The 25,148-nt window shown below is 37.6% G+C and overlaps 1 protein-coding gene across 5 annotated transcripts in view; it reads right to left on the bottom strand.

Annotated features, from left to right (window-relative positions):
* STX8 (syntaxin 8) overlaps window positions 1–25,148 on the bottom strand; it is a 295,182-nt gene that overhangs the window by 100,961 nt on the left and 169,073 nt on the right. For all 5 annotated transcript variants that reach the window (XM_037807925.1, XM_037807923.1, XM_037807921.1 and 2 more), the window contains one exon: window positions 1,587–1,688. In XM_037807925.1, coding sequence (XP_037663853.1) covers window positions 1,587–1,688 — 102 coding nt within the window. The remainder of the gene's footprint in view (window positions 1–1,586; window positions 1,689–25,148) is intronic.

The raw sequence follows: 25,148 nt of genomic DNA, 5'->3' as shown, positions 1-25,148 counted from the left end.
GACTGGGGGAGCAAAACCAAGCAGCTTTGCTCCTGGCAGGAAGCTGGATAGGCATGTGCCGTGGGAACAGATCCATAGGGTGGGCTGAAATATGATGGATGAGAACCGCTGGGGGTGGGGGTGTGTGGGGAACAGAACAGGTGATAAAAAAGGGAAGCCAGTGGATCCTCAGAGATCCACCTCCTCCAAGCTTCTGGGGCTGGCGTCCACCTGGCCCTCTCGCCCCCTGTCCTAGACTTCCTTCTAAACCAGTGAGCACAGGCAGGGAAGGCGATGCTTCTCAGGCCGCACTGCTCCGATGTCCCTTGTGCAGAGGTCCCTGCTCAAAATGCAGTAGTTCAGGGGAACCATTATATTTTTCATATTAAACGAGAAAAATGTTAGGCAAAGCATGTGCTCAGATCGCTAGTTTTTTTATTCCTATTATATTTCAATGTTTAATAAAGATAATGACTTTACACTGAATTATATATTTGAATGTGGTTAAAGGGGAAATTATAGGTTGTATATATGTTCTATAACAAAAATTTTTAAAACCCCATAGGACTGTACAACACAAACAGCGAACACTATTGTAAATGATGGCCTGTAGCTGATAGTACAATGATAAAAAAGTTCTTTCACTTTGTAAGCAGTGAATTGTAACAAATGTACCACACTAATGCAAAGTGTTAATAAGAGGGTGGTAGGCAGGAACTGTGTGTTGTATGCAAGATTTTTTTGTAAACTACAACCTCTCTAATTAAAGGGAAAAAAGTTAAAAAAAAAAAGATATTGGCTTTATAAACTTGGCACATCTTTGTAAGACAAAGCATCAAATAATCACTGCGATCACTATTACAGTCATCACCATTTATTATCACTCAGCTTTCTGTAAGGCACTAGGCACAGGCAATATATAATTTAAAACTTGCAAAAACCCTGTATCAGAATTTCTGCAGAATAACTAGTATCAGAACTGCTTGGTGTACGTGTTAAGTAATGAATACACTTGAATTTTACCTAGACCTGCTCAATCAGAATCTTTAGAGGAGAAGCTGAGAATCAGTATTTTAAGCAAGTATTCCAATATAATCTTGGCATAAGAACCCTATTTTACATATGAGGTATCCAGAGGTAATGTGGCTTGATAGAGGTAGGATTTCTAAACATAGGATTTGAACCCTGTTGGACTTCAGGACCTGTGCTCTTAATTACTCTGCAGTTTGGGTTTCAACAATGAAATTGTGATTGAAAAAAGGTACAAAAACAAGAGATCACTTTTAAAACCTGCAAATTCCAGTGCCACCAACCTGGATAACGCTGTACAATTTCCCAAACTATTATTCTCTATAAACATACATTAAGTTCCTTATTTTAAATTAAAAAAAAAATTAATGCATTATATTCCCTCTGAACCCAAAACCATTCACTTCATTTTAACAAGACTTAAGCATCCTTTAGCAATTTCAGTGCTTCATCTTATGGTTCTGCCTATATTAGAAGAACAACCAAATCCCGGCAGTAATTAGACAAATGTGAGAAACTCAAAGCGGAGTAAATCCACAGTGATCAGAGAGGAAGAACCATAACTGGATGTCTCTTACCGCAAGACGTTGACTTTCTGTCCACCACATTCACACGTCTGGTTTCAGTGCGGAGTTTTTCATCTGTATTCTCCACCAGGTTGGCCAGGTCGTCAATTATCTCTAGAAAAGAAGAGAGATGTGTGATTATTACTCCAAAAAATACCCTGGTTCACATCAAAGTAATGCAGTGTGATAGTTCTTCCTAGTAATAATTCTTTCAAGTGCAGTGAGGGAAAAGGGAAAGCACTCACATATATTCTTTGGAAATTGCAATTCTCATTCAAAAGAAAGGGGGAAAAAAAACTGCTTTAACGCAATTCCAGGAGATGGAGAAGAAATGTCCCCAGGTTCTAGGGGAAAGAAAGCCAGACCCAATGAATTTCTGCCCAGCCAAGTTGTCCTTTGGGTAAAAAGGCCACAGACGGTAAGTACAGGAGACTTCAGGGATTAGCTGGGCCCTTTATGAGAAAACATCTGATGATGAACTCGAGCCAAGCAAGAGATGAATAAAAATTAACGAACTCTTGAATGGAGAAGCCAGAGTCCCTGAGAAGAGATGACAGCAAAGAGAAAGATATTGTATGACTCCACTTTTATGAAATGGCTAAAATACACAAATCCACAGAGGCAGCAAGGAGAACACTAGGGCTACCAGGGGTGGGGTGGGAAGGGTAAGGGAATTAGGGTGCAGGGCTTCTGTTTGGGGTGATGGGAAAAATCTGGTAATGATGGTAGTGAGGGAAGTGCAACAAGGTGAATCTGATTAATCCCACTGAACTGTATGCTTGGGAGTGGTTGAGATGGGAAAGTTCATACTGAATATCTGTTTCTGCAATTAAAAAAAGAGAGAGAGAGACTAAAAAGACAATAACAGGAGAACTTAAGATGGCAGCTAGGTGAGACAGGGCAAAAAAACACCTCCGTGAAAAATACTAGATAAAAACCAGAAAGTGACCCAGAACACCACTTCCAGAGTAGCACCAGCCAGACAAGGTCTGCTAAATCCACAGGGAACGTGCATTTGGTGAAACCAGGAGTCATTCTGAAACGAGTGAGTGAGTTGGCTGAGAGTCCCTTGGCCACACTGCGGTGTGGGGAAACGGTGGGTTGGCGTTTGGAGATGGACTAGTTCTTTAAAAAAAAAAAAAAGAAGCCCGGGAGCAGCTGCAGATACGACAGGAGCGGGCTGGGCTAACGCCCCGGTGTCTGGCGTGGAGGATACCCCTTCCCACACCCACTGCTGATTGTCTTGGGCCCAGGGGAGCAAAGGGGAGCCAAAAAGAGAAAAAGAACACACGACTTGCAGCCATCTCCCCAGCGGGCGGGGGCACCCCTGCCTGGGGCCAAACCTACAGGTAGAGCCGAGCCAAGAAACCCAGCGTGACAGGGAGTCTTTCCTGCAGCACCACTCACAAGCCACAATATCGGCCGTGGACAGTGGCCTTTAATACACCCACGGCTGATTGTCCCGGAGCTGGGAGGGGGGAGCTGTGTGGAAAGGGGGAAGTTAATGTGTCCTATTCAACCATCTTTGAAGCGGGCTGGGAATGCTCCTGCACAGCCCAGCATCCCAGGGCTTCCCTGGAGGCCGGCACACACTTGTGACGTGGCACGGCCCTCCCTCCCTCAGCAGAGGCCCTGGAAGAGCACAGCAGAGAAGGGGGAACCACTCAGAAATCCCAGGGAACCTATGCCAATTTCCAGGAACACCTGGGAGGTTTGATTATTAAAGCTGCCCTTCCTCCCTAACTGCTCAGACACATGCCCCTCATTCAGGGCGGACAGCACTGACATCACACCCAAATTAAGCGCACCAATTGGACCCCACAAGAATCAGATCCCCACACACCACAAAGTTGGGGAGAACTGACTTGAGGGGAATAGGTGACTCACGGACGCCATCTGCTGGTTAGTTAGAGAAAGTGTACACCACCAAGCTGCAATTCTGACAAATTAAAGATCAAGTAAAGCAAATGCCAAGAGGCCAAAAACAACAGAAAATCTTAAAGCATACGATAAAACCAGACGATATGGAGAACCCGAACCCAAACACCCAAATCAAAAGATCAGAAGACACACAGTACTTGGCACAATTAATCAAAGAACTACAGACAGGCAATGAGAGCATGGCACAGGATATAAAGGACATGAAGAAGAGCACGGCACAGGATATAAAAGACATAAAGAAGACCCTAGAAGAGCATAAAGAAGATATTGCAAGAGTAAATAAAAAAATAGAAGATCTTATGGAAATAAAAGAAACTGTTGGCCAAATCAAAAAGACTCTGGATACTCATAATACAAGATTAAAGGAAGGTGAACAACAACTCAGCCTCCTTGAGGACCACAGAACAGAAAATGAAAGAACAAAAGAAAAAATGGGGAAAAAAATCAAAAAAATCAAAATGGATCTTAGGGATATGATAGATAAAATAAAACGTCCAAATTTAAGACTCATTGGTGTCCCAGAAGGGGAAGAGAAGGGTAAAGGTCTAGAAAGAGTATTCAAAGAAATTGTTGGGGAAAACTTCCCAAAACTTCTACACAATATAAATACACAAAGCATAAATGCCCAGCGAACTCCAAATAGAATAAATCCAAATAAACCCACTCTGAGACATATTCTGATCAGACTCTCAAATACTGAAGAGAAGGAGCAACTTCTGAAAGCAGCAAGAGAAAAGCAATTCACCACATACGAAGGAAACAACATAAGACTAAGTAGTAACTACTCAGCGGCCACCATGGAGGCGAAGAGGCAGTGGCATGACATATTTAAAATTCTGAGAGAGAAAAATTTCCAACCAAGAATACTTTATCCAGCAAAACTCTCCTTCAAATTTGAGAGAGAGCTTAAATTTCTCACAAACAAATAAATGCTGAGAGACTTTGCTAATAAAAGACCTGCCCTACTTCAGATACTAAAGGGAGCCCTACTGACAGAGAAAAAAAGAAAGGAGAGAGAGAGATGTAGAGAATTTTAACAGACATATATAGAATATTATATCCCAGGTCACCGGGACACACATTCTTCTCTAGTGATCACGGATCTTTCTCCAGAATGGACCACATGCTGGGACATAAAAACAAGCCTCAATAAAATTAAAAAAAAAAAAAATGAATGAATTTGTTCAAAGCACATTCTCTGACCACAATGGAATACCAATAGAAGTCAATAACCATCAGAGACTTGGAGAATTCACAAACACCTGGAGGATAAAAATGAGGGGGAGATGAAACATTCCCGGATAATCAAAAGCTGAGGGACTTCATCACCAGTAATCAGTCCTATAAGAAATGCTAAAGGGAGTTGAGCAGGCTGAAAGGAAGGGACACTAAACAATTGACTGAAACTACATGAAGAAATAAAGATTTCCAGTAAAGATCACATGGTAAATATAAATACCAATACTACTGTATTGTTGTTTTATAACTCCACTATTTACTTCCTACAGGATCTAAAATACGTGAACTGTAATGATAAATCAGTGGTTTTGGACTCAATGTAAAATATGTAATTTTTGACAAGAACTACATTAAGGTGGGGGAATGATGGAGTATAGGAACATAGTTTATGTGTCATATGGAAGTTAAGTTGGTATCAAAGAAAAACAAGATTGTTATAGATTTAAGAGGTTAAATTTAAGCCCCACGGTAAACACAAAGAAAGCATCAGAGAATATGACCATAGAGATGAAAAGTAGAGTAGGGGCTCCAAGAAGTGGGGGAAAGGGCAATGGGGAGTTAAGAAATGAGAGTAGGGTTTCTGTTTGGGGTGAAGAGAAACTTCTAGAAATGGATGGTGGGAAGGTGACAGCATTGCAACATTCTAAATGTGATTAATCCCACTAATGGAATGCTAGGGACGGCGTGGAATGAGAAGATTTAGGCTATATATATGTTTTCACAATTGAAAAAAAAAAAAAAAAAGACAGTCTAAATAGATGACAATTAAATGCCAAGGATAATCCTGGATGGGATTTGAGGATGGAAGAGAGGAGGCTCAAAGGGACACAGATGGGACACAAGAAAATAAAAAAGGAAATACAGAATGTAAGCTTTATATCAATGTTGAATTTCTTGAACTTCTTAGCTGCGCTTAATGAGACTGCATAAAAGAATGTTCTTGTCCATGGGAAAGGTATATGTGAATTATATTGTTTGTTCAAAGATATGTGCAGCTTGCTCTCATATGTTCAGAGGACAGAGCAATAGATGATGGATGATTGATAGGGAGGGAGGGAGGGAGAGAAAGAAAGAGACGGTGGTGTGACAGGGTGTTAAAGGTGATGGATCGGGGTATCGGGGGAGGGGGGTTGGGGTATGATGGAGTTCTATGTATGGGGTTTGTACTGTTTTTACAACTGTTCCTGTAAGATAGAATTTATTTCAAAATAAAATTTATTAAATTAAAAAAAAAATGTTGATGAAACCCCCCCCCCCCCAAAAAAAAAAGAACAAAAAACAGTAACAACCAAATGCAATACGTGATCTGGACTGGATCTAATAACGGAGGAGAAAATTCCCAAAAGAACATTATTGAGACACATGAGAAAACTGAAAATAGACCAGGAGCTTTATATCAATGTTATTTCTTGAACTTAATAACTATGCTTAAGGTGATTACATAAGTGAATATCCTTATTCATAGGAAAGGTAGATGAAGTTATTAAATGTTCAAGGAGCATGACATATACACCCTACTCTCAAATGTTCACAAAATAGACAGACAGATAGATGACTGATTGATTGGAACAGATAGAATGATGTCGCAAAACGTTAAAAGTTGGTGGATCTGGGTATCTGGGTGGGGGTTCGTTGGAATTCTCTGTATGGATTTTGTAGCATTTTGGCAACTATCATGTATGTTTGAAATTATTTTAAAATAACAAGTTTATTTTTAAAAAGTCAGTACTAAAAAAAGAGATAGTGAAAACTGAATCCATTAAATACTGAGCTACAAATAAACAAATATATGGAAGAGTATACAAGTGTTAAAAACATCAACAATGTAATTATAACTGAAAAATCAGGAAGTGGTTGCGGGGAAAGGGGAAGAAAAGTGAAAAGAAACTGAAGGTACTGACTTCATTGTCTCTCCCAGCAGTCATATCAAAATGTTGAAAAGTAAAACATATAGAAACTTACAGTTCTTCACAATCTTTAAAATCACCCAAACCTAATTTTACATGTAATTTCTTGAATCATTTTTTTCTTTATTAGAGAAGTTATAGGTTCACAGAACAATTATGCTATATGTAATTTTTTTCTTAACCTTAGATGGATCTTTCAGGAATTACTATTTCTTATAAAGAATCACTTACGTGTAGTCGATCTTTTTGTTGTTAATCTTTTATACATTAAATTAAGCACTTAACATAATCTACAATAGCATATATCGTATGATCCAAATTATGTAAAATTATTTCTGTCCATCCTTTTATATTTACAAACCTATAGGAATATATCTGTATGATATTAATCTAATGTTAATAATGATTATTTCTAGGCGGTGGGATCCTGGGTGGTTGTTTGCTGTCTTCCTTATATTTTTCGGTCATTTGAATTTCTTAAAATGAGCATAAGGTATTCTTTCAATTTTGATTTTCCTCCTTCTCCCCATCCCTTCCTTCTTCCTTTTCTTTCTTTTTCTCTCTTTTAGTGATTCCTTTAGAGCTACAATGTCCAGTACAAGTCACCAATTTTCTTTATCTCTATACCTCCCATTCCTAGGAGACTGCCTGGTACACAGCAAGCTAAAAGAAATACTAAAATGATAAAGGCATTAAATGAATGGAGCCTAAAATATAAAGGAATTGAGTAATTTTCAAAGCACTCTGCTGTTTCTTAGAAAAGCAGGTCTAAGTCAAATCTTTCAAACATTATCTATACAACACCTGCCTAGAAATCTTCCACTATTATTTAACAATTCATTCCTAACTCTACATTCCCTTGTATTCAATGACATACTCACTCCTAGTTTTCCTTTCATCTATCTAGAAGCTGTGTTTAGAATCTCCTCTTCCTTTTAAATGTTGGGATTCCCAAAGTTCTGTACATTCTTACTCTATAATACTACCATGGTGATTTTATGTACTTTTTACTTCACTATTTAAAGTAAAAACCTGAAAAATTTCTGCTCTAGATAGCTCTCCAAAATTCTTGACTCACATAGCCAACTGTCTACTGCTTATCTCCACCTTGTAATTCCTACACACATCTGACATCCCATGTCTCCAAACTACAGTTTCCGTCACCTCTTCCCCTCCAAATTTGACTCCCTCCTTTATATTCCATGTCTCAATGAATGGCACCATCTTTTCTTTGTTTTCTGAAGCTTAAATCTTAAAATGAACTCTGCTGTTTCCCATCCCCTTCTTTTCTGACACTCCATTTGGTGGCTGCTCCTGTTCATTCTATACCTCCAGTATCTCTCAATCCTACAATTTGTTACTAATATCTCACAAAATTTGGTCAGTGGTTCTAAAACAATGTCCCAACTAATCTTCCCATTTCTAGTCTTGAACCCTTTCAATCCATTCTCTGTACTATAGTGAGGGCCATATTTTATTTTCTCTTATTTCAATTAATTAAAATTTAAATCACCACATGTCACTAGTGGCTGGTGCATTAAACAAGACAGCTCTAAAGCAATCGCAAAAAAAGAAAAAAAAAAAAGAAAGAAAGAAGGAAAACACACATATATAACTCACCAAGAAGTACCACTACAGAAGAAAAAAACAATAGAGGGAATAAAATTAAATATGAAGAATTCACAATTCATCCAAAAGAAGGTGGGAAAGGAAGAAACAGTAGATGGGACAAAAGAACACAAATACCTAGATAGTAGACTTAAACCTAACCATACCAATAGTCACATTAAATATAAATGGAATAAACTCTTAAAATAAAGACACAGAATGTCATACAAGGAGAAGAAAAAAAAAAAAGGAGACACAACCATATGTTTTTACAAAAAAAAAATCCATGTTAAATATAAAGCATAGACTGCATGAGAAAGATGGCAGGGCTACGTTGATCATCAGACAAAACAGACTTCAAGCCAGGAGCATTATCAGAGATAACCTTTCATCATGATGAAAAGGCATATGTAACAAATACTGGAAATTCCCCAGTATTCAAAAATTAAGGAAACCACTTCTAGAGAACCCATGAGTCAAAGATGAAATCACCAGAGAAAACAGAAAATGTACTAAAAATACAATCCAACATAAAAATATGTGGGATGCAACTGAAGCAGTAGAGGGAAGTTTACTGCTCTAAATGCATATGTTAGAAAAGAAGAAAGATGTAAAATAAATGATCAGAATAAAGGAGATCCTCTCAATAAATGTAACTCATGGCACAAATTCTCAGCAAAATAGGACTGAAAGGGAACCTCCTCAACTTGATGAAGGACATCTATGAAAACCTACAGTTAACATCACACTTGATGTAAAATGAATACTTTTTCCCTAAGATGGGGAACAAGGCAAGGACACCTGCTCTGACAACCTCTGTCCAATATTGCAAGTATTGGAAGTCCTACACTATTCAATATTGCAAGAAAAAAAGAGGCAAAAAGACTTGAAAAGAAGATGTGAAACTATATTTGCAAATGACATGACCGCATACATAGAAAACTCAATGGAAACTATCAAAGAACAACTAGAACTAATAAGTGAATTTAACAAGTTTACAGATACAAAGTCAACTATTAAAAGGTAATGTATTTCTATACACAAGTAACAAACAACTGAAAAATGAAAGTAAGAACATCATTTACAATAGCGCCAAAAATTACATCATATACTTAGAAATAAATCTAACAAACGATGTGCAATCTCTATACACTGAAAACCATAAAACACTGCTAGAAGAAATTAAAGAAGACCTAAATAAGTGGAGAGATTAACCATATATGTGGATTGGAAGACTCGATATTTTAAAGATAACTGTTCATTCTCCTCAAACAAATGATCTTGGATTCAATGCAACCCCAATCAAACTCCTAGCAGGCTTTCTGAAAGAAACTGGCAAGCCAATTCTAAAATTTACATAGAAATACAAGTGATTTAGAATAACCAAAATAATATTGAAAAGGAAAAGAAGTTGGAGGTCTTAAACTACCAAAATTCAAGATTTATTATATAGTAATCCAGACAGTGCAGTATTGGCATAATAGGCAAATATATCAATGGAACAAAACAGAGAGTAGAGAGATAGACCTGTGTATATGCACGTATGTGTGAGTGTATAGTCAATTAATTTTCAACAAAAGTTTCATCTACAAAGTCAGAGTCAATCAAATGGGGAACGAAAAGTCTTTTCAACAAATGATACTAGAGGAACTGGATATCCGTATGGGGTGGGGAGAACCACAACTCTTTCCTCCCTCCATACACACATACACAAAGGTATTTTTTTTTAATTAAATTTGGTTTTATTGAAATATATTCACATATCATACAATCATCCATGGTGTACAATCAACTGTTCATAGTACCATCATATAGTTATATATCCATCACCTCAATCTATTTTTGAACATTTTCCTTACATGAGAATCAGAATAAGAATAAAAAATAAAGGTTAAAAAGAACACCCAAATCACCCCCTCCCCAATCCCACCCTATTTTTCATTTAGTTTTTGTCCTCATTTTTCTACTCATCCATCCACACACGGGAAAGGGAGTGCGATCCACAAGGTTTTCACAATCACACTCTCACCCCTTGTAATCTACATTGTTAGACAATCGCCTTGAGTCCAGGCTACTGGGTTGGAGTTTGATAGTTTCAGGTATTTACTTCTAGCTATTCCAATACATTAAATCCTCAAAAGTGTCATCTATATAGTGCGTAAGAATGTCCACCAGAGTGACCTCTTGACTCCATTTGGAATCTCTCAGCCACTGAAGCCTTATTTCATTTCATTTTGCATCCCCCTTTTGGTCAAGAAGATGTTCTCAATCCCATGATGCTGGGTCCAGATTCATCCCCGGGAGTCATATCCTGCACTGCCAGGGAGATTTACACCCCTGGGAGTCAGGTCCCACATAGGGGGGAGGGCAGTGAGTTCACCTGCCGAGGTGGCTCAGTTAGAGAGAGAGAGAGAGCCACATCTGAGCAACAAAGAGGCACTCAGGGGGAGACTCTTAGGCACCATTATATGCAGGTTTAGCCTCTCCTCTGCAGTAAGGAGCTTCATAAGGGCAAGTCCCACATTAGAGGGCTCAGCACATCAAACCGCCAGTCCTCAGTGTTTGTGAGAACACCAGCATCAGGCCAGTGAGGCAGTCCAACACTTCCACATTCACCCCCAGCTCCTCAAGGGGGCCCTGCATGTATATTTTTATTCTCTGTCCAAATTACTTTGGGATGACACACAAAGGAATTTTGAGAGGACAGACCTAACTGTAAAAATCTGAACTGCAAAGCTTAGAAGAAAACAAAAAATAGGAGAAAATCTTCATGACCCTGGGGTAGGCAAAAATTTTGTAGACAGGACACAAAAAAGCTTTCTCAAAATTAAAAAAAAAAAAAAGATTATTTGAACTTCATAGAAATGAAAAAGTTCAGTTCATCCACAGACACCATTAGAAAAATTAAATAAGCCACAGACTGGTAATAAATACTTGCAAGACATATATCTGACAAAGTATTTGTATTCAGGATATATACAGAACTCCTATGTGGTCACAGTAATAAAAGACAAAGAACCTAATTTAAAAATAGGCAAAAGATGTGAACAGATGTTTTACAAAAGAAGATATACAAAGAGCCAATAAGTACAAGAAAAGGAGCTCAACAACATGAGTCATTAGGGAAATGCAAATTTAAACCACAGTAAGATACCACTTCATGCCCACTAGAATGCTAAAATTAAAGACTAACAATACTAATTGTTGGGAAGGATGTAGGACAAAGGGCATTGCAGAAGTGTTTGTCAGTTCTAATAAAGTTAACCCTATTTTCACACCATAAAAGAAATTCCACTCTTAAGTATTTACCAAAAAGAAAAACACAGTTCTCATAAAGACCATTTCAAGAATATACATAGCAACCCTATTCATTAGAAGCCCAAACTGAAAACGATCCAAATATCCATCAGTAGGAGAACAGAGAAGTAAATTGGGGTTTATCTATATAATGGAATACTATTCAGCAATAAAAACAAACTACTTACAAACTCAACAACTGTGTAAAGCTCAAAAATATTTTGTTGGCTAAAAGTAGAAAATTAAAAAATATAAATATGGACCTATGATTCCATTTATATGAAATATAAGGATATACCTAATCTACAGTGATAGAAATCAGAAAGTTGTTGCTTCTGGGGCGGTTCAGGGGACTGACTAGAAAAGAGCATGATGGAACTTTCCGGGATGACAGAAATGATCTAAAGTTATTTGGAGCAATGGTCACCTGATACAGTTGTCAACATGCACAGAAATGAACACTAAAGATCTGTGCATTTGTTGTATGTAAATTATGCCTCCATTAAAAACGTAAATCAGGAAAAAATCAAGTTTACAACAATAAGGTATGCCCCAAATTTTCCAGTAAATAACAACAACAACAACAAAAAAGACATAATGGAAAGACAAAGCAGATGCCTCAGAATATAAAAATTTTAGAGTCAAAAGAAGTCACTGGATTATCTTGCAGGTCCTTCCCTGTTAAACAGGAAGCCCTTTTACAATATCCCTGGGACGGGAATACTTCCAGTGAGTAGCAACATAAAAAGTCACGACAAAATCAGTTCTGTGGCTGAACTGGTGGGTGACTCCACACATTATAAAGTTCTTTACATGGAGCTGAAACTCGGCTGCTTTTGACTTCCGCCTTAGTTATTTCTAGACCAACACAATACCAGTATTCCTTCACTCAGAAGACTAGTCCTCTAACATATCTCAGTTGTCCTCTCCCAGACTTGAACACACTTAGCTTCAAACTTCAGCAGGTCCTCAAAGAAAGTGACTTCCAGATCTTGTGGCTTGAGGCTCTGGGCACAGTTTAGACAGTAGTCTTCCTCAGACAGACGCACGGACTTGATGTATCGTTTCAGATTTTGTCTCATCAGCACAGAATACAGTAAAAGTTTATACATAGTGGCATATAAAAAAGTGATTATTTTTATGATCCATTCCTCATGCCCTATCAGAATATTCCACAGTAAGTTCTGTGTTGTACAGTTGCTTGGTACATTGTTCTTGTACAACTGAATACAATCCGGATTGAAGGATATGTTTTGGTGCCTCAATATATGTTACAAAATTAGGGCTTAGTATTAAGCCTCTGCTATTGTAAGAAAGTCAAGTACAAAATATTGTTAATATAAAATGTCAGCTGTTATATGTTAGCTGGATTTCTAGATAGATTTTATTTTAAATTTGGCAATATTCATAAATGTGACTTAGTGGTAAACCAACAAATTGGCAGCAGATTGGCTCAGCAAAATCAGTAGTCATTATAATGAAGGGGTTAAGGTTTTAATCTCAGGCCAAACAAAAAGTTTTTCATTTTGGTTGGTAAACCTTTTCTTATTACTAGGTATTTTTTAAAAACTCTATTTTTTAAGTTATAAAAAATATTTAGTAGCAGTTTATAAATGAGACAGGAGAAAAAATCAATCATTATCCAAACGTCCCAGAACAATAACCATTGTTAATCACTTCTATATGTTCCTTATGTGCACAATTTTACATACATATATATGTTTTTATTTAATTGCAATAAGCCTTTCCTTTCCTTCCTTAACATGATATCACTTGTATTTTCTCAGGCAGCTACACAGTCTTCGGTTGTAATTTTTAATGGTTACAAAATATTCGTTCCATTAAATAAGCATTCATTAAATAGAAGCCCATTGTTGGATACTTAGAACGCTTCTAAATAATGAGTCAGTGAATACTTTCCTGAAGATCATTTTCTTTCATTTGTGTCATTTCCTTAAGTTAATGAAGTGTGATTATGACCGCTACATGGATTTTGCAACATACTGCCAAATTGTTTTTTTTAAAAGGTTTATACTGCCACTGTTGGTTCGCTTGATAGAATTTGAGAATTATCATCTCAGAGGGAGATTTCCTCAGCCAGGGAGCCTGGGGGGGATTCCCACCACGCAGACCACCAGCTACTAAGGTGGGAATTCCCCGAACCACAGTCTATTAAGAGCAAATTAAATACAGGTTTGAGAGTACAGGTTGTGAAACAACCAGCTGACTACTTCAGATTCCTGACAGTAGAGCCTCCAAAGAGAAACTGATAGCTTGCTTCTCGTAAGTATTTGCATTTGGTTTCAAGAAGGAGCTTATATTTCTGCAATGTGTTAATTTGAGGCAATTGAGTGCCATTCCAACACAGAACGCAAAAAAACGGACAATGTAAAGTATAACACAAAACTGACAGAATCAAAAGCAGTAAGAAATATCATATGGCATCAAAGTAGCTGACTCCATTTACATTTCATCATCTTTTTCTACGGTCAATTACAGTCTCAATAAATTCTATATAAAAAGCATAATAAATTCTATGTATATTTTCAGATAAGTTGGGTGTTTTTTTGTACTCATAATGGATGCTGGCAGTTCTAAAGTCATTATATTATTAAGCCTTTAGCTTGTATTACTAATAACAGCTGAAGACAAACGTTAAACACACACACAGACAGTAGAGATCTTTCTTTGAAGATATTAGTTTAACTCTTTCTACTTCCTATAATCAGAATCCACTTAAAATTATCAATGGAATCTAAAAATAGGGGGGCTGGGGACCTCTAAGAATACCACACACAAGGAAAGATGCCAAATACATTAGAGAAATCAGGGACAGAAGGAAAGGCTGATGTGTGACTCAGTGAAGGAAAAGTTATTAGCTCAGCCATGGCATCCGGGCAGGGCGTTGGCTGGGAACCACAGTGGACCCAAGCAGAGCCTCTGGGAAGCACTCAGGCTTTAAAGACTACAAAGAGTGCACCTTTGACCAGAAGAAACTCCCCCTGGACACACCTGTCTGTACCCAGGTGGACCAGGTGGATCACGCTGGGCAGAAAACACAGGCTTCTGCTTTTTCCCTACTTCCTCCCCAGCATAACCCAAAGCCTTCTCATTCTACCTTCATCTGGGCCTAGAAATATATGCCACAGGCCTACACTAAGACAGAACTCTTCCCAACTTCTAATTATGGACAGACATGGTTCTCCGTCTGTGAGGAGCAAACAGACAACACATATATAAATAAAGAGTTCAAAATAAGGGAACAACTTGAGGAGGATTCAGAGCAAATATCCTCTCCCATTCTGTAGAGTGTCTTTTCACTTTCTTAATAATGTCCTTTGATGCACAAGAGCTTCTCATTTTGATGAAGTCCCAGTTACCTATTTTTTGTTGCATTGCCCATGCTTTTGGTGTAAAGTCTAAGAATCCATTGCCTAAAACAAGGTCCCAATCATGCTCCCCATGTTTCCTTCTAGAAGTCTTATATTTCAGTTTTATATCTAGGTCTCTGATCTATTTAGAGTTAATTTTTGTGTATGGTGTGAAGTAGGGGCCCACTTTCATTCTTTTGCATATGGACATCCAGTTGTCCCAGCACCACTTGTTGAAGGGACTATTCTTTCCCCCATTGAGTGGACTTGGCACTCACATCAAAAATCAATTGGCTATATATGTGAGGGTTGGAACAACATTTTTTAAGTGCTGAAAGAAAAGAATCGTCAACACAGAATTCTGTATGTAGTGAAAATATCCTTTAGGAAAGAAGATGAAATAAAAACATTCTGAAATGGTGAATAACTAAGAGAATCTGTTCAGTATATCCAATATAAAAGAACTGCTGAAGACAGAGACAAGGGAACTAATATCAGTGTGCAACTTGGAACATAAGGAATGAAGGACGAGCAACAGAAATGGTAAATATCTAAGTAAACAGACTAGACTATTCTTCTTCAGTTGAGTCCTTTAATACATGTTTGATAGTTCAGAGGAAAACTGATAATGTCTGCTTTTCAATGTATGCAAACATAATGCATAAGACAACTACAACATAAAGTGGGGAGGGTAAAGGGACCCAAAGAATGGTAAGGTTTCTACACTCCATTTGAAGTGGATTCTAAGTAGACTGCAAAAGAGTACACCATCATCCCTAGAGCAAATACTAAAAAGACCTATGCAGAGATAGATAGATAGATGAAAGAAAGAAAGAGAGAGAGAAAAAAAGAGAAAGGGAGGGAGGGGGGAAGAAGGAAGGAGAGAAGGAAGGAAAGAAGGAAGGAAGGAAGGGGGAAGGGAGGGAGGGAAAAGCAGCAGCAAAGAAGAAGAAAAAGGTTAAAAAAAAAACATTAGGGAATGTTGCCACACAGAAAAGCACTGAAGAAGGAGGGTGTGGAATATACCACGTGTACTGGATTGACAGTTCCGCCGGTCACTGTTGAATATGTTAAGAGCCGCTCTGGGTGTGGGAGGTGAGGGATGGGAGAGAGCAATTTCCCTGAGCTGTAGGAGTGAATGCCTGCCAACATGAGGGGAGAGAAGAAAGCCGGGCGAGACTAGTCTATTTCAAAAAGTTCCTATTATTTAAAACCATAACAGCAACTACTAATATTTACTGAAGACTTACCATGTACTAAACCATTGTTCCCCAATCTTGAGTTGTATATAGAGATCCCCTTTAAAATTTAAAAGAAAAATAAATTTCTTGCACACTCCTCAATACTGACAAGTTATTTTGTTTAAATTATTTTTATAAAAATAAATATAGGTATGTATTGTCTTGGTTTATAGAACTTTGCTCTATAGTGCTTAAAGTAAATATATTAAAAACAAAAAATGCCAAAACCTAAACTCTACTTAATAACAATAATTTAATGTTGACAGGTAAAGCCTGTTTTGTGACTACTGACTTGCTGCTTAAAACACAATTATGATACAGACTAAGGTGGGAGGCCCTCTGGGGTTGTTCTCCTTCACTGTCACAACAGTGACACTTTGTGAATACTCAATTCGACCAATTTCTTTATTCCCACTCTGGAGACATCCTTTATTCAGGCCATAGTGACAGCCTTTGGCCTTGTCTTGGAAGCAAACACTTCATTTACATATTCAGGACACCTCCTTTTCTCACCAGCTATTGGGCTCTAAGACAATTACACACACAAGCACAAATGTGGGCTGGAATTGCACAACGAGACCCAATGCAGTGGTCATCCAGAGGACCCAAGGTAGTCTTTAAAATTTTAAATATTATCATCAGTTTGGAAATGCAAAATTTAAAAACAGTCATTAAAAAATCAGAGCCCAGAGATGAAATCTATCCACCCTAATTTAAGAACACAGTGCTAAAAGCATTGCACACGTTATCTCATTTAGGCATTCAGCAAACCTATAAAAGTTTTCTTTATAAAATGTAAGTGTGGGAGCCCCGGGCCCCCAAGTGTCTTGAAGACTGCACGCAACAGTTTGCTTGACCTAGGACAGATAAGGTTTGACCTATTCTCCTTGTAATATCAGGTGCTAAATATAATCTATACCCGAAACTATCTCCTCCCTGAGACTTCCTAAAATACTGTTATCCACAAGATAATCTATAATCCTCCCCTCCTCCCTGCTGATTACAATCAATCCCTCCTTACTTTGCATGACCCCACTCCCCACTTTATGCTCTCATACCCATTGGAATGTCCAGCCCTTATAACCAGCTTATTCAGTCCCCCAAAGGGCAGACTATTTCCATGTTGTGCTCTGAACATGCCACCATTCAGAGCAGCTCCTGAATCCATTCAGAGAAGCTCCTGATTTCAGAGCAACGTGACTCAACTTCCCCACCCTGTAGGTAAGCCCCATAATTAAAAACTCATGTCTCAGAATGTGTCTGGTGCACTCTTTAGTCCTATGGCAACAAAAGCACTCTTGGGCCATGACAGTAAGCCGTAAGACAACTTTTGCTAAAAAAACAAAAAACAAAAACAACCACTTTCCATTAGTTTAGAAGACTGGGATCCTAGAGATAATGTGCTCAGCTTTGACTGAAATGATTTACAGACAGATAACTAACGTGTTTTTTAGAGTCCTGCATGCATGAACATTTGTGACTGGGGCTACCCTTTAGAGCACCTGTTGTTACCTGTAAGCCTGACTCTCGGACTTGCAGGCCCTCCCTGCTCACTCCATCCATCAGTAAGGCACCTAATACTTCACACTGGCTGAATCTATCTGTTACTGTTTATTCTTCAGACTTCTGAAGTCAAGGAAAGCTGATGTTTGCCTTTACAACTTTTGAAAAATACTTTTTATATGAAAAATTTCAAACACATACAAAAGTAGAGAGAATAAAGAATCCTTATATCTCTTACCCAACTCTACTATATTTTCAAGGCTTTCTTGTGATCTGACTGCATACAGACATGTCCACTAAAGACTGGTAGTCTAGATACCTTATCATTGAACTTTCACACGTGTTCTGCCCAGAAGATCTGTGTGCCAGTAAGATTCACTTCAAATGACTGTTCTTAAAGATTTTGTGATTTTCCATGAAACACAGATCACGATGGGTTAAGATAAACTTTGGGAAATATAAGTTGGACTCCAGGATAGATAATGGATTCAGAACCTTAGAGAGACTATTAGGGAAGAATGAAACAAGACGGCACACTGCAAAATGCACCTATCTTCCATTTTTAATTTCAAAAAACATCAGGAAAGATACACTAAAACTAAGAAAATAAATCCCTAACATCCACATTGAAAAAAGAGAGAGTGCTATATGTGACCATAAATATTCAAAGCAGGTACAATCATATTCATGGAAAAATAAAATTAGAGGAAAACCCAGAGCGGAGGACCCAGAGCGGAGGACAATGAATATAAGACGAGGGAGAGGACTGAAAGGCATTCATTGGGATGAGAAACTGGCAAGACAGATCTGAAGCTGTCATGCCTCTGTATTATTCTCTCCTTACCTGCTTGGCCAGTGGGTGGCAGTGGTATTTGCCCAAAGACTTAAGTAATTAGTGTTAAAGAGGAGCCAGAGAAACAGGACAATGTCCCAGATGGTTTCTGATACACAGAAGACATAGAGCCCTCAGGGCAAGGAGAAATGTAACCAATTGGCAATGTGATCACTTGGCATCTCAGCACACCTGTCCCCACCCTCCTTCACAATCCTGAGAAGCAGATGGGCAAGAGTTTCTCAAATACAAACATGAACAGATAGAGATAATAAAAAAATCATCAAACATTTGAAGAAACTAAACCAGAAATACCAACACCTAAAGAAACAGCAGTAATGCCATAAACGAAAGAAGACTATGAAAAAGTATAATTAATACATTGGAAATGACTGAGATGATATGATGTTATGATGACTTTTTTTAATCCTAGAAATTCAAAGTGTTAAATAAAACACTTAACTGGTAGGCTAGATGGCAGAATGGACATAGTGAATAGTGAAGGTGTTAGCTGGAAGACCGAGCCAAGGAATTCTCTCAAGATACAGTGCAAATGGTCACAACAATGAAAAATAAGACAGAAAAGGTAAAGAAATATGGAATGAATGGATAAGAAAAAGTAATAAGTAAAAGAATATTCTCAAAAGCAGAAAAAAGCCTTCAAATTGAGCCGATAATTTCTGAGCTCCTTCTCTATGGCAGGCACTCTTCTAGATGCTTGGGATTATTAGTAAAAATAAATAAATAGAAAAACTCAGGCCCTCAAGGAACTTACAATTTAGTGAATGCATAAAATCTCAGAAAGCTTATCACCTATAAACCCTCTAAGAAAGAAATACTTGATGTACTCCAATGAAGAATGAATCCAAGAAAGAGGAAAACTAGGAAATAAGAAACATTGTTGAGCAAATAAATAAGGAAAACTACAGCTATACTGGTGCTGATGCTTCTGATTAGGATGTAGTAAGTGGCAAGAGACCATTCCTCTCATCTTAAAAATCAAAACAATCTGGATAAGCTACAAAAATATAGTTTTCAGAATGCATCAGAGAGCTGATGATACAAACTCTAGAAAGTAACAAGTCCTTCAGAGGAAAGAGAAGACCTGTGGCTGCTTTCATCTCTGATGAAGGGGTGGGAAGAGAAAGAATCTTCCATTGACAAGGAGAAATCAGGGAAATGTTAGGGAATATTTAACAGCTGCTGGTAGGCTGGCAGGGTAGATGAGAATTCCAAGAAGCCCTAGGCACAAACAAAGCAAGTCTGCACCTACCTTTACCCTCCAACTCTTTCCAATGGGTCTTAACCAAGTCCTCAAGAGCAATATGCCAAAAGCTGAAGAATGGAAGAAAAAAGAAACGAGAAGTGAGAAAAATCACCTCTAAATAAAGTTGCTATCAAGGGCTGGGAGTGGGGCAGTAGAGCTGAGAGAAACACCTCCAAGGAATTCCCTGTCAAGAGAGACCTCCCAGGGAGAATTTCATAATGACTCACATATTTGGTAGCCAAGCTGTGTGACAGAAGAGGGAGATCATTGATGGTTCAAAATGCTGGTGGCTGTGAAGTACAAGAACTCTCCAGGATCTCACCAATGCTTAGATCCAGAAAAGTCTGATACCATTCTCAACACTTCTGAAACCAAGAGTGAATTGAATCAGTATCTATAAATAAGCCCAATGACAGTTTAGATCAGACTGATTTAACCCCTCACCCTTCAACTCTAGTGGCATGATGTAAGAAGTGATGTGCCCTTTCCTGGAGGTAAATATTATTTGCTTCAATCTCTATTGTTCTTTTAATAAAAATGTCTTAAATATGATAAAAAATTACAAGACACAATAAAAGGCAAGAAAATATGACTACTGGGTAAAAGAGGAAAGAAGCAACCAGTGCAGACCCAGATACAGCTTAGATGTGCAATTAATTATCAGGCATGGACTTTAAATAACTATTATAAAAAATACTAAAGAATTGAGTGGAAAAAGTGAACAATATGATTAAACACATGAGGAATCTTAGCACAGACATGGCATCTATAAAATAAGAATGAAATGGAACTTTTAGAAATAGAAAAAAAAAATCATAAATAAAGAATTCATTTAAAGGGCTTCAGAACAGACTTGACTGAGCAGAGGAAGGAATCTGTGACTTACAGATAAGTTAAGCATCCAAACTGAAACAGGAGTGGGGAAAAAAACCAGGACTAAGTATCCAAGATCTGTGGGAAAACCTTCAATGGTCTAACATATGTGTAACTAGAGTTCCAAAATAAGAGAAAGAATAGGGCAGAGGAAACATTTACAGAGGTAATGGCTGTGACCTTATATAATTGATAAGAGATATCAACTCAGATTCAAAAAGGTCAATGAACCCCAAAGAGGATGAAGACAAAGAAAACCACATCTAGGTACATCACACTCAAACTTCTGAAAACCAACAGTAAAGTGCAGACAAAGCAGTCAGACAAAAAAGACTTTTCATACAGAAGAACAAGAGTATGAATGATGGCTGAATGTTCCCCAGAAACATGGAGGCCAAAGGGCAGTGGAATGACATCGTCAAAGCACAAAAGAAACAAAAAAACTATTCACTCTAATTCTATATCTAATGAAATTATCCTTCAGAAATAAATGTAAAATAAGGACATTTTCAGATAGATGAAAGTTAAGAGAATTCATCTCTAATCTGCATTCCAAGAAATGCTTCAGGCTGAAGAGATATGACATCAGATGGAACCAAGCATCTGCAGGAGAGACTATAGAGCATCAAAGAGTAAATGTCTGGGTAAATATTTAAAATTTTTTTTTAGTATCTTTATGTTTAACGTACTTCTGAATTCTAAATTTATTAAAAGACCATTGTGGAGAATGCAGGGGTGTTGGGCTTCGCCACCTCGATGGTTGCTGATGAGCTCACAGACATAGGGGACTGGTGATTTGATGGGCTGAGCCCTCTACCACAGGACTTGCCCTTGGCAAGACTGTTGCTGCAAAGGAGAGGCTAGGCATGCCTATAACTGTGCCTAAGAACCTCCTCCTGAATGCTTCTTTGTTGCTCAGATGTGGTCCTCTCTCTCTAGCTAAGCCAACTTGGCAGGTGAAATCACTACCCTCCCCTCTACGTGGGATCTGACACCCAGGGGAGTGAATCTCCCTGGCAACATGGAATATGACTCCCAGGGAGAAATCTAGACCCGGCATTGTGGGATGGAGAACATCTTCTTGACCAAAAGGGGGATGTGAAAGGAAATGAAATAAGCTTCAGTGGCAGAGAGATTCCAAAAGGAGCCGAGAGGTCACTCTGGTGGGCAGTCTTATGCACAATGTAAGCAACCCTTTTTAGGTTCTAATGAATTGGAATAGCTAACAGTAAATACCTGAAACTATCAAACTACAACCCAGAACCCATGAATCTTGTAGACGGTTGTATAAAAATGTAGCTTATGAGGGGTGACAATGGGATTGGGAAAGCCATACAGACCACATTCCCCTTTGTCCAGTTTATGGATGGACGTGTAGAAAAATGGGGGGAAAAAAAAGAAAAAAAAAAAAGGCACCCAGTGTTCTTTTTTACTTTAATTGTTCTTTTTCACTTTAATTTTTATTCTTATTATTTTTGTGTGTGTGGTAATAAAAATGTCAAAAATTAATTTTTGGTGATGAATGCACAACTATATAATGATACTGTAAACAACTGAATGTACACTTTGCTTTGTATGACTGCATGGTATGTGAATATATCTCAATAAAAATGAATTTAAAAAAAGACCATTGACTACTAAAACAAAACAACAATGTATTGTGGGACTTGCAACGTGTAGAAGTAAATATATAAAATTTTTAAAAGCACAGGACGTAAACAGAATTATATGGTTCTTCCATTGTTCATGAGGCAATTTAACACTGTTTGAAGGTAGCCTGTGATAGGTTAAGAAAGCATATTTTGTTTTCTAGAACAGTGCTGTCCAATCAACTTTAAGGGTTGATTGAAATGTTCTTTATCTGTACTGTCTAATATAATAGCCATTAGCCACACACAGCTATTGAGCACTTGCAAAGTGGCTACTGTGATTGAGGAACTTTTTAATTTCATTTTAATTTACTCTAATTAAATTTAATTTTAAGCAGCACTTGTAACTATTGGCTACCCTATTAAACAGCATAATTCTTAGCACAACCACCACCAAAAATAAAACACAACAAAAATACAGGTATAGCTAAAAATTCAGTAGAGGAGATCAAATGGAATTCTAAAAAAAATCAATTTACCCAAAAAAGAGGAGGGCACAGAACAAAGAACAAACTGGAGGACTAAAAACTAAATACAAAATTAGGAGACGTAAACCCAACCATATCAATTATTACATTACATGTAAATGTATCAAACACTCCAAATAAAATGCAGAGATAATCAGATTGGATAAAAAGCAAGATCCAAATAAAGCTGCTTACAAAGACACAGGGTGAAAGTAAAGGAGACAAAAAGATATACCATAAAAACATTAAGATGAGAAAATTGGTTTGATCATGTTAATACCTAGTAAAAGTAGACTTCAAGATAAACAATGTTACTATAGAAATAGAAGAATATTTTATAATTTAAAAAGACTCAATTCTTCGAGAAAACATAATGATCCTAAATGTGAATGCACCCAGCTGACAATCTTCAAAGTACATGAAGTAAAAATTAACAGAACTAAAGGAAATATACTTAGAGATTTTTAGTTCTCTCTCTCAGTAATTACAGAACAGGTGGACAAATAAAATCAGTAAAGATGCAGAAGATTTGAACAACATAAGCAATCAACTTGGTCTAACCTACTTTTATGGAAATTCCACAGAACTGCAGAAAACACATTATTTTCAAGTACATGTGGAACACTCACCAAGATAGACCATATTTCAAATCATAAAATAAGATTTATTAAATAACCTCATGAATAAAGATATAAAAATTCCTCACAAAATATTAGCAAATTAAACCCAGTAATATATAAAAAAGGGTAACATATCATGAACAAGTAGGGTTTATCCCAGAAATTAAAGGTTGGTTTAAACATTTGAAAATCAGTGTAATTCCCCATTCAAAATAAAGGAGAAAAACCCCACGATCATCTCAACAGAAGCACAGAAAGCAGTGGACAAAATTCAATGGCCATTCATAACAAAAGCTCTCAGCAAACTGGGAATGAAAGGGAAATTCCTCAATCCGATAAATGACATTTAGGAAGACCTTAGCATACACATCTATTTAATGGCAAAAGTCCAAAAATCTGACAATACTAATCTGGAAGCAACAGGAAGTCTCATTCACTGCTGGTAGAAATTGCAATATGATGTGGTCACTTTGGAAGACAGTTTGGCAGTTTCTTACAAAGCTACACACAGTTGTACTATGTGATCCAACAATTGCTCTCCCAGGTATTTACCCCATTGATTTAAAAACATATGTCCACACAAAAACCTGCACACAAATGTTTATAGCAACTTTATTCATAATTGCCCCAAAACAGAAAGCAACCAAGACGTTCTTCAGTAGGTAAAAGGATAAACAAATAGTGGTACATCCATACAATGGAATATTATTTGGCGATTAAAAAAATAAGCTATTCATGAAAAGATATGGAAGAACCTTAAATGCTAAATAAAAGTAGCCGGTCTGAAAAGGCTACATACTGCATGATTCTGATTTTATGATATTTTGGAAAAGGTATAACTATAGAAACAGTAAATGATCAGTGGTTGCCAGGTGTTCGGGAAGAAGCGGGGAAGGATGTATAAGTGAAGCACAAAGGGTTTTTAGGGCACTAAAACTATTCTGTATGATACTATAAGGGACATTGGACACTATGCATTTGTCAAAATCCACAGAGCTTTATAGCACAAAGAGTGAGCCTTACTACATGCAAATTTTTAAAATGTCATTTACGAGGTCAGGGGATCCCAGGAAGGAATGGAGACTGTGACGAGAGCCTCTAACTATTACAAATGTATGAAAAACCTCACTGAAGGTGTTGACTTCAGTAACTTTGGAAATGAGGGGGTCTGTAAGACAAAAAGCAAAAGGAACAACACAAAAGCACTGTCCTCGGGTCAGTACAGTTGCTTCCTGTGGCGGTACGGTTTAACAATTTTGATACTGCTATACATTGCATACTGGAGTAAGCAATTAAGTGAACAGATAGTGAATGTTGGAGTTGAAATTTACAGATAAGCAAGTGGATGAGGACAGAATGACCCATATGGTACTGGATTAGACCTGGAGATCTTAATGTGATCTCCTGTTAAGCTTACTACAGATATAGATAGGTACAGATAGAAATGCTGATAGATATGGGAATGTACACAGCTCAGAAAACACCTATATTTCTGTGCTCTTTCTGCTGAAAAGGTCTAAAAGAAATGGCACCCTCGTAGCACTGAGCACTCCTAGTAACTAGATCTTGGCTCTTTTCCAATAGAAGGAACCAGGGCTCCTCGGAGAAATGGCTGATTTTAGGACAGGGCAGGAAGTCAGGAAATGCTAAAACAAAACAAAACAAAACAAAAGGCTGTGCTGGTTTGAGTGTATTATGTCCCCCAAAATGGCATTATCTTTGATGCAATCTTGTGTGAGGCAGACATATCAGTGCTGAT

Source organism: Choloepus didactylus, chromosome 18, assembly GCF_015220235.1.
Source record: "Choloepus didactylus isolate mChoDid1 chromosome 18, mChoDid1.pri, whole genome shotgun sequence".
NCBI lineage: Eukaryota > Metazoa > Chordata > Mammalia > Pilosa > Megalonychidae > Choloepus > Choloepus didactylus.
Note: the sequence above shows the minus strand (reverse complement) of the source record. Positions and strands in the feature narration are given on the sequence as shown.